The following is a 10,879-nucleotide window of genomic DNA, read 5'->3' as shown; positions in this document are numbered from 1 at the left end:
AGCTTACTCCCCACCTTGTCTGATTTAACAAATGACATACTCATGTGCGTCACTAGTCGCAATATGGGAGTTTCCCTTTTTCCATAGATTAACCTTCCAAGATATTCTATCTCTTGAACCATGCGTCTGAATACCGAACCGCTTTCACTGTTTGATTTCTTGCATCGAGATATTCGAAACTAGATTTCATGTTGATAAGTTTTAATGAAAAAAATCGAAAACTGGAAAAATCTAGTTCACATAAAAATACGAATACAAAAAAGGAAGAAAAAACGGGAGCCCGGAAGCACGCATTGTGGTTTTTCACTTTTTTTTGGAAGCATAGGTCGTGCCTTTTCCTTTTTTTGGAGCTTGCAGAAGCAAATCTATGCTCCTATTGGAATCATAATTTTTTCCCGGGAAGAACAACTGTGTTTCTCATGGAAGAAAATGTGCGCTTTCACACGGAGTAAATCTGCGCTTCTGGTGGGAGCACAACATTTTTTTCCCTTGCAGAACCAGGAGAACACCGAAAAGGAGGGAACATCCATCTAAAACTCAAAAACACATGCATAAAAATAAAATAAAATAAAATTTCCAGAATGGCGCCATTGTAGTAGTCTAGCGAAGCAGAATGAATGGGCCTTGAGGACCTGAGTCAGGCAGCCCAGACGCACGTACTGGGCCGAATAATTCGGGGTGGCCGGTGGGCAGGTGGGGCGAGAAGCGGCGCCAGTCATGCCACCCCCCAGTGCGTATAAGGAAGCGAACCGCGGCTCGGCACCTCCTCGCCCACCGCCGCCGCCGTCGCCGACCAGATCCCGCGCCGCCCCGCGCCTCCGGCCATGGCTCCGCCGTCCTCTGAAGAGCCTGCCGCCGCCCAGTCCGCTGGGGCCGGCGCTATCTCCAAGGTCCTCGTCGTCATAGGTGCGTGCGGGCGGATCCCCTCCCTACCTCCGTCGGTGCCGCTGCTGCTTGCTTACACTGAGATGTTGTCGTTGTGGGGGGTTGGGTTTGGTTGCAGCGATGCAGACGGAGGCGCTCCCGCTCGTCACCCGGTTCCAGCTCGTCGAGGCGGCCGCCGACGAATCCATGTCAGTGCCCCCCCTCCCCCTCCCCCTTTTCCCTCCCCATCCCCCTCTTGGTTCAGAATTCTCAACTTAGAAACGGAGGAGCAGCTACTTGTCGATGTGTCATGCTAGTTAGTTACTTGGCCATGTTGTTATGTGGTAATATGCGTAGCCCACTAGCTCGGTGCCAAGCTGCACAATACAGTGGAGATTGGATTAAAGTGTATGCCTAGATAGATTTCCTGTATTGTTGCTGAGAGGTTTGTGTCTGTGCGGAGGTGTGGCATAGATGCGTCGCCGGAATTGATGGCGAGCTGGGAAAATTTAGCAGCGGTTTGTTTCAGTTGGATGCCTAGTTACTGTATAACTGAACCGAAGATGCTCTATACATGAATTAGGCTGGAACCAGTTGGTCCTCAGTTTTCTTTGGATGCTCTCGAGCTAACGCCTTTCTTTGTCGGCGCACACCTAACAGATTTCCTAAAGGTGCCCCTTGGACTCGGTACCATGGCGACTATAAAGGCCTCCACATCGATCTCGTCTGGCCTGGAAAAGATCCTGTGCTCGGTAAGTGTAGTTTTGTTTTTCTGATCAACTTCTCTGAAGAATTGTGGTTTGTTTGATATAATTGTCCATAAGTGAACTTCGTTCCTTACCGAGAGCTAATCTCTTTCAGGAGTTGACAGTGTTGGTACAGTATCCGCAGCTCTGGTGACTTATGCTTCTATTCAATTGTTGAAGCCAGACCTTATCATCAATGCTGGTACTGCTGGTGGTTTTAAGGTAGTGTTTTCATTGTATCAAATGTTTGATGCCACCGTTTGTGCATTACAGTTTTGCTCATCTTCTGTCTTGCTGCGTTTTAGGCCAGAGGAGCAGGTATTGGGGATGTCTTCTTAGCTTCAGATGTTGCTTTCCATGACAGGAGAATACCCATTCCTGTGAGTCCTGTCTTATGTTTCTTGTCTGTCCACAGTGGAATTGCATCCATTTTCTTGTAGCAGGACTGAATCGATAAGCTTCAGTGTTGTTTGAAATTAGGAAGTCATATGTGTGCAGAATTGTGCATAGCTAATTTTACCAAATGAATTCAATAATCCAATCCATATTGTTCCAACTAATAAGAGTTCTCTGCCATGGTTGTATCATCACGGCTAAACATTTGGAACTAAATGCTTATGCTTGTGGTTTGATATCTCTTTATGGCTTAGTATGTTATTTCTTCTGTAGAAATTACCTCTCTTATGTCATTCTTTCATTCTCTGTTCAAACTTTATTGATGTTGACTTGGTCTTTCTTGTGTAGGTTTTTGACAGTTATGGAATTGGAGCACGAAAAACATTTGAAACCCCAAATATAGTGAAGGAACTCAATTTGAAGGTAAGTTAGGGCATCTTCAATGGAAATCACTTGTATAGGCGCTTAGAGAACAAAGTAAATCTCGTAGAATTAGAGAAGGAACTTAGCGCCTCTTGTTACAATGGCAGCCGCTAATCTCGGATGCTAATAAGCTGTCCGCTGCACTCGCCGCTTTATCTTGTGCGGCAAAAAATATCACAAGTGCCCGGTTCCCCTTTTTGCGCCGATGCCGTAGCTGGCGCCAGGATTGGAACGCCCAACTGCCAATCGATCGGGGAACAAATCCTGGCGCCCTGGGTTAGCGCCCAGCGTTGGAGATGCCCTTATAGGGCTTCGCTGGATGCTAGTTGTTGCCACTTGTCAACCTGCTGGATTATTTTTTTGGCCATACTTGACGGCATGAATATACATGAATATGCCTTGCTGTTTATTTCAAAACAGTGTTGTTTCTGAAATGAATTTTTTGTTTTCATTCAGTAATGCATTTCTAGGCTCAGGAGCTAGGAACCTCTCTAAAGTTGCTCTGCTTCCTCTGTTTCAGGTTGGGAAACTGTCAACTGGTGATTCTCTGGATATGTCCCCCCATGATGAGACAGCAATACTGAGCAATGAAGCTACAGTCAAGGATATGGAGGTACATGCTTTTGCTTGAGAGTTCAGCTTATGAATTACAAACATGAGCAAATAACACGCAAATGGAGTTTATTCACCCTACTGCTCCAGGACAACTTTAAGAAATCTAAATTTTTGAGAGGGTGCTTGTTCTCCTGTAGGCACCTATATTTTTATTATAGCCTTTGAGTAGGATGCAGCTAGTCTGCACCCGGGTGTTAACAGTAAATTCAGAAAAATAGTAAAAAAATTAAAAAATCTGAAATTTTGAGGCAACGAAGATGTTCATGTGCGCAAGGTTCGTGCAAAATATCGTGGTGCTTGGACATCTGAGGACCTTGTGCCAAAAAAAAAACGGGTGTGTGGAAGAACACTATTCATAGCCGATTTTTTTTTGCAAACTCCTCAGATGTCCAAACACCATGAAAATTTCTAAGCACCTTGCGCACGTGAGCATCTTCAATGGCAAAAAATTTCAGGTTTTATTTTTATTTATTTTTTAATTTACTGTTCATCGGGTATAGATGAGCCCGGCCATTGTTTTGAATTATCGCTTTGAGTAGTTCTTTACTGATCTGTATAGTTCTTGCTAGGTGATGCTATAGTTGAAGTTAAATAGATAAGGGCTAATATAATCATTTATGTTAATTATGGCTGGCAACTCAGTTTTGTTACTGTTCTGTATCCATCTCTTGTACATGCTAGCAAACTATAATTTGTAGATCTCATACTTGTTTTATTTTCTCTCATTTGCCATTCCAGGGAGCAGCAGTGGCATATGTTGCTGACTTGTTCTCAACACCCGCTATCTTTGTCAAAGCTGTGACTGACATTGTTGATGGGGAGAAGCCAACAGCCGAGGAGTTTCTGCAAAACCTGATCTCGGTGACGATGGCGCTGGACCAGGCAGTCATGCAAGTGGTAGACTTCATCAGCGGCAAATGTATCTCTGATCTCTGAACGCTGAACACTCCGCCATGCTGTTCTGGGGTCCACAAACTGAGGGAGCCTGAATATATATTGTTGGCTGTATAATGTTTCCTGGGGGGTTTCACACACGATTTTACATTATCGTAACCCCTATGTAAAAAATTCTTGGCGATTACTCGGAGCCATTGTATGGGATTTTGTAGAATTTTACAAACTGTGCAGCTTAGTGAAGCTCGGCTTAATAAGGTGGTGTATTGTTACACTGGAATAAATGATGGGCACGGGAACTCCCATGGATTCAGCACAATGGTTGATGGATCTTGCCAGCTCCATCACATGGTGCTTTGCAAGTGCAGTGAGCAATGAATACTTTCCAAATGCAGTGAGTAGTAAAGGAACTCATTTTTGGGAGCAGCTGTGCCATATGTATGCTGAACCATTTAACTGCAATAATTCTACAGTATTGTTTGTTGGACTCAGTTCTTTGTTACCTGCTATTTTGCACCTTTTGTTTTACCTACTATAATTTGTAGACCTCATAACGAGACAAAAAATCTTTTTGTTACATCTTTGTTCTTTTGTACTCCCTATTTAAACAATTATAAGACTTATATTTGTTTACAGAGGTAGTAGTTGATAATGTAGTTGGAATTAAATGGATAAACATTGAGAATATATTTATTTTTGTACACTTGTAGCAGTTACTCTTGCGTTCCACCTAGTGTTCTGCATCCTTTTCTTTTACATGCTTGCGACAAACTGTAATTTGTAGACCTCCAATTAGTTTTCCAATTTCTCATTTGAATTTCCAGGTACCTCTGACAGTATCTGAAATCCTGACAATCTGACGTTCCAGAAATATGTAACATGGGACAGATTGTTGGATGTATAATATTTTGTGGACGTGTTCACGATCTTACATTGGGCTTACCTTGCAAGTAAATTTTTTTTGGCAATTACTTGGAGTCAATGTGTGTGATTTTTCAGAATATTTAGCAAAAATGAGCAATGTTAGTGTAGCTCCTAAAATATAAATATAAATGATGGGCGCTGAAACTCCCGTCGATTCAGCAGAGGTAAAATAACTCTAGGAGTCATGGGTGCACCTTGGCAGCTCCATCACATGCTAGCTAGTACAAAATGCAGTGAGCAGTGAATACTTGCCAATGTTGGGACCAGTGAAAAATAACTCTATATTTCTACATGTGTGCTAAATCAGTTCATTGCTTTAACTCTATAGTACTGCTGGCTGGTTGGTTCTCTTGCTTTTGTTTTTTACCATGGTGACTTGGTAAAGTTGAGGAGGCTTAAAGTTGGCTGCACAGTCGCTCCACACCTTTGCGATTGGCCGAAGATCATCCAAAGTCAAGTGCTTTCTTCTTCTTCCATGCCTGCTGTGCTCTCATGGTGATCTGCTTCTCTCTTCCCAACCCTGCTGTGCTCTCATGGTGAACTGCTCCCCCCCTTCTCCACTCCATAATATTTTGATTTCCTTTATTTTTGCATATGAGCATAGTTTTTTCTGTGCAAAAGTAGGGCTTGCAGCAGCGCGCAGAGGAAGATGAGGAGATCACCCCACTCTCCGGCGACCGACCCTTCTTCACCGCCGTCATGTGCAAGACCCACGTCCAGAAGCCCTATGTGCTGGTATGATACGATGCTGCAAGCCTGCAACAATGGCGGCTAGCTTCATAATCAATTGCTCATGCCCTGATCTCCTGTGCTTCTTGCGCCTGACCGTGCAGATCATCCCGACCCACTTCCAGCGCCGGCTACCGGCGAGGCGCGCGGCGGTGGTGCTCCGGTGCCGCGGGAGCTCGTGGATCATGAGCTACTGCGGTGACACCAAGCTGAAGAGACTCGACCAGGGCTGGGCGGACTTCGCCGTCCAGAACCGGCTGCAGGTCGGCGACGCGTGTGTGTTCGAGCTGGTGTCCGGGTATGCTGGAGATGGCGGCAACAGGGAGGTGGTGCTGGAGGTGCAGGTGCTTCGAGGTGGTGGCCTGCCGGAGCCTGAGGATCTCGCCACCAAAGGAGACACCGCCGAGGAGGCCATCGCCATCTTGGACTAGTCATCGATAGTGAGCTAGGCTTCACTTGTGGCCGGTGTAGGTAGATTCGATTCACCGTACACATGTCTCCTTGTAAGCCATGGACTACCATAATATTATTTTGGAACCAAGACGCTAGGAGCGTCCGCCTTTATAGATTAATAAAGCCACCCCGCAGCATTCAAACAAGGTTCAAAAGCAAACGAAAATCATACAGCCCAGCAAGTACATCATTATAACATGTAGGCCAAAAGCACGCAGGCTTAATCATAGCAAGCATAAGTTCCAACAAGCCCAATCAACCTCCGCGTGGGCAATGGCAGATCCAGGAATTCAACCTTGGGTGTTCACATTTGTTTTTTCACCCTAAGAAGCCAATTGATCCACTGCAATACAAATTGTTTACAATAGCAACAATATCTCACAAGATAAAGAAAATTACAAAATAGAGAAGAAAAATTTCAGAGTTGAAACTTGGAAGGGTATTCATCTTAGGCTTAGAGATGAGGTTGTTGGTCATGTTGGAGCCATTCTGCACTGATATGCTCCCCTCCCGGCGTCGACAATGCCGCGGCCGCTGCCACAACGCTCATACCCACCCTTTGTACTGCAAGCATTCCATTCCCGTCGCTCCTCCCCACCGGCGGCGATCGGCACTGCACTATGCGAGCATGACTTATCCGTGTCCTCCGCGGAAACCATGGGAGCCCCGGCGCCGGTGGCTCCCTCGCCTGGTTGTGGCTCGCCATAGGCGTTCGGCACAGAATCGTGCTGCCGCCTCGTCCATGGGAAGAAGCGAAGTGGGTACGGCTGTCTGCTGGGTGAGTATCTCATGCGTACATGCGTGGCCGGCTGCTAGCAGAAGTGGCTGGCTACTGCCGTCCTATGTGGTTGCTGTTGTTAGCACTAATCTTGATCACGGCCTCATGCAGCGACCTGGCCGAGTCACGTTCGTGCGTGAGTAGCGGCCGGGATTCCATCTACATGCATGGCTGGTTAGTTAGTGGGCTAGCTACAAGGCTGGACGTGAGCGCTTCTAGTATGCATGCTAGCTGAGTTGGTTAGTGCATGGAGGTGTGGCGTCGTGATAGTTAGTAAGTGCTGTTAGTGGCCGATGGAGGCGGCTAGGCTGTGCGTGGCCTTGCATATTTAAGTGGCTGGTGGTGTTGTGTAGAGTGTGGAGAGAGCTAGAGAGAGATGATGTAGCCTCTAGAAGTGTATGTGCGCTCACGGTGGGGTGGTGTGTGTCTGGCAGAGTTCGAGCTCGCCAGAAATACAAGGGGCTGTTCGTGCGGCCGGAGGCCTTTGTGCGCCGGGAAACCTCGTGTCCTCTCTTTTTCTTGTTTCTTCCTTGTCTCCGGTGATCGCCGTGATTCAGTGAGTAGGCTAGACAACAACAACTGTCATATATTGATACATGCCTATGGTGGATGCGCCCCTGCGCATGAGTGAAGGGCGTCCCCAAAAGCGGCTCAGCCGTGCGTTGAGTCTTGCCTGGCCAACGTCTGAGTCATCCTGATATGGTCCAAGACTTCCATCACGCGCTCAGCATCGCGCTCCTTCCCCAACAGTATCCAAGTCTGTAAAAAAGATGACATTTGAAGATCACATCAGCGGGGTGGTTAGGGAATTTCTTCTCCATCCTAATTTCGTTACGAGTCTTCCAAATAGCCCAAAGCAACGCCCCTACGCATCGCCAAGCTATTCCAGCACTGGATCCCTTCTGAAGGAATCTATTTCTTCATCTTATCGTCTATTCCTTCTTCTTCTCCTCTTTTTTTTGTTATTCTATTTTTCCTTTTTCTCCTCTATTCCTTCTTCTTCTCCTCTTTTTTTTCTTCTTCTTCCTCTTCTTATTTTTTATCGGGAACGAGGGTGTCGAGGAGCGCCGAGCGGTCGGGGTCGGGAACTAGGGTAGAGGGTCGAGGGTCGCTGAGGGTCGAAGGTTGAGGGTCGTCGAGGGGTCGAGGGTCAAGGATCGTTGAGGGGTCGAGAGGGGGACGTCGATCAACCCCCTCTCGGTCGACCAACTCTCGAGGACACCCAAACAATAGAAAAAAAACCGTTGTCGATCTCCTACCCCTCCCGCCCCTACCCGACAAACTCTCTCGAGTTTATAAGAGATTTATCAAGAATGGCCCCATTATGGATGTGCATAATTAAGTTGATCCATATTTTACCTGATCTCATCTACGCTTCTATATGTGCACGTTCTCTTGTGTCAAAGTATTGAAGAAATCCATGGTTTCATAATTAGCCGGAAGTAACAGGCACATGATGGTATGAAGCTCTCAAAGTTATTTTGGAATGGAGTCCTGATAGGATAATTCGCTTTTTGATACGAAGTTCAGCAAAGGCCTTCCAAATAGCGATATTCGAAAGGCTCTTGCTGAACTTCGTACCAAAAAGCAAATTATCCTATGAGGACTCTGTTCCAAAATAACTTTGGAGAGCTTCATACCATCATGCGCCTGTTACTTCTGGCTAATGATGAAGCCATGGTTTTCTTGAATCCTTTGACACTAGACAACGTGACATATAGAACGGTAGATGAGATCAGTGAAAATAGGGACCATTTTCTGCACATCCAGAATGGCGCTATTTTGTTAAATCCCTTGCTTGACATTCATGGAGAGGCGGTCCGGACGTCGGACATTCATGAGAGAGGCGATCTGGGCCAAACCCTAGAAGCGATGTCGAGGCCACCCTAAACCCTAGAAGCGTCGAGGCCACCCAAATTTACCAAGTTAAAAGAGCATTGTCGAGGCCACCCCAAACCCTAGAAGCGTTGTCGAGGCCACCCCAAACCCTAGAAGTGTTGTCGAGGCCACCCCAAACCCTAGAAGCGTTGTGATTAGCTAGCTAGGTCTATGTTTGCCACTAATATATCCATCTCTCATGTTTGTATATTAATTGCCATGTTGTAATATTTGCAGAAACTATGGAGCAAAGAGACTTGGAAACAGAACAGTTGTTGGGGGACATAATCCTCGGCGGAGGTGATGTCTTGTCGTATCTCAATGACACCGATGGTCTGGAAGGAGAGGGTGAAGGCTCTGGTGATCGAACAATGGATGAGGAAGGACATGATCACGATGGCTCCGATGACCTAATGCCGGTGGAAGAAGGAGACCGTGATGACGGCTCCGGTGACCGAATGGAGGAGGGAGCTGTTGCAAAGTCCGGCGAGGTATATATATTAATTAAGCCCATGCTGACTAGATAATTGATGCATTAACTGTTTTGGTATGTACATATATTAACTCTTCTTCCTTCTTTTATAGCCCTTCGGATCGAGCCAAACTTCGGTAACGAGACAAGGCCAGAAGAAAAGGTTGCACTAGGATGAAAGGTTCACGATCACAGCAATCGCGGATGATGGCCAACCGATTGAACCCAGGCCGACCAAGGATGCATTTTCTGCTCAGTGCGGAGCTATTGTTAGGGACAACATCCCGATCAGCATCCAGCTATGGAATAAGCCTAAGAACGAAGACCCTCAAGTTTCTTATGTCACTGATAGAGAGAAAGATGGTCTTTGGACCTCGCTGAAGGCAAATTTCACCCTCCCGCCAAAGGAGGATCCGGATAAGCCAGTTATAGAGCCATTGGTCAAGGCGTGTGCTTTTAAGAGGATGGCAGATCTATTTAGGAGGTGGAAGAATGAGTTGAAATCAACGTATGTCGACAAAGGGAAGACTCCAGAATTCACCGACCGATTTGACAAAATAAGAGATCACTGGCCCGCATTTGTGGCCTACAAGACATCGGACAGGAGTAAGAAGATGTCAGAGACAAACAAGAACAATGACGCAAAGAAGAAGTTTCACCATCGCACGGGGTCAGGTGGCTACCTCAAAGCCCGACCGTTGTGGGACAAAGTTGAGAATGACGTGCTTGCTAAAGGGGTCGAACCAGAGAAATTGAACTGGCCAGACCGTTCAAGGACTTGGTTCTTCGGGGTTGGGGGAACCTTGGACCCTGAAACAGGGAAGTGCGTTTGGACGGACGAGCAACTTGCAACACCCGTAAACAAGCTTCAGAAGTGTATCGCTGCAGTGCAGCAAGGGACGTTCATTCCCGACAGAGAGAATGACGAGCTGACCGAGGCCCTCGGGAATCCTGAGCACCCTGGATGAACACGAGGCACTCCAGGCGGTTACAAAACCCGGGAGAGGAAGAGGAAACTGGAGCAGAGCGAAATGCAGAAGCCGAATGCAAGAGTACAAAAGCTAGAGGAACGAGTTGAGAGCCAGCGAGCTGCGAGAGCTACCCCAGAAGCTACCCCGCCATCTCAGCGGAGAAGCAGCGTGGCTTCCACCAAGCTCATACAGCAGCCTGACTTCACGGCTCCTAGCTACGCCGTGGATGCTATCACGGAGGCTCAACATTGCCAGCTTATGATGCAATGGCAGAACCTCAAAGTCAAGGCGGTTGTTGGCTCTGTTGCACCTCCTCAACCCGACGGGATTTTTCACTGCCGTCCGATTCCACATGGCTATGCTGTTGTGATGGTGGATGAAGTAACGGAGGGATTTGAGGAGCTCGAGCTTGACCACCCTACAGGTGAAGGGGAGACTCAGCTGGGTCTTGTTCTGAAGACTCCATGTCTATGGCGGAAGGAGCACATCAAGATTCCGAACTGGACGCCTCTGCCTCCTCCTCCGGCGAGTCAGGGCACTCCGCCGCCTCCTCCTCCTCCTCCGGCGAGTGATCGGGGCACTCTGCCTCCTTCTCCGGCTGCTCCGGCGCGTGAGGCTGACACTCTGCCTTCTCCTCTGGCTGCTCCGGCACGTCCGAGCAGTCCGCCTCCTCCTCCGCCTCATCAACAACGGCGGAAGACAGACGCCACCGCTCCAGTTGCTCCGGCGCGTCGGA

The 10,879-nt window shown here is 47.4% G+C and overlaps 2 protein-coding genes across 2 annotated transcripts; both read left to right on the top strand.

Annotated features, from left to right (window-relative positions):
* Positions 1-689: 689 nt before the first annotated feature.
* LOC109770233 (5'-methylthioadenosine/S-adenosylhomocysteine nucleosidase) lies at positions 690-4,429 on the top strand. Its single transcript, XM_020328942.2, has 8 exons — positions 690-906; positions 1,004-1,073; positions 1,525-1,616; positions 1,726-1,832; positions 1,916-1,990; positions 2,355-2,429; positions 2,950-3,042; positions 3,783-4,429. Exons 1-8 carry the CDS (start codon positions 825-827, stop codon positions 3,978-3,980), a joined length of 792 nt encoding a protein of 263 aa, XP_020184531.1. The 5' UTR covers positions 690-824; the 3' UTR covers positions 3,981-4,429.
* Positions 4,243-6,022, top strand: LOC109770243 (B3 domain-containing protein Os06g0112300-like). Its single transcript, XM_020328950.3, has 3 exons — positions 4,243-4,332; positions 5,487-5,597; positions 5,696-6,022. Exons 1-3 carry the CDS (start codon positions 4,243-4,245, stop codon positions 6,020-6,022), a joined length of 528 nt encoding a protein of 175 aa, XP_020184539.3.
* The last annotated feature ends 4,857 nt before the right edge of the window (positions 6,023-10,879 follow it).

The sequence above is a fragment of the Aegilops tauschii genome, chromosome 7 (assembly GCF_002575655.3).
Source record: "Aegilops tauschii subsp. strangulata cultivar AL8/78 chromosome 7, Aet v6.0, whole genome shotgun sequence".
NCBI lineage: Eukaryota > Viridiplantae > Streptophyta > Magnoliopsida > Poales > Poaceae > Aegilops > Aegilops tauschii.
Note: the sequence above shows the minus strand (reverse complement) of the source record. Positions and strands in the feature narration are given on the sequence as shown.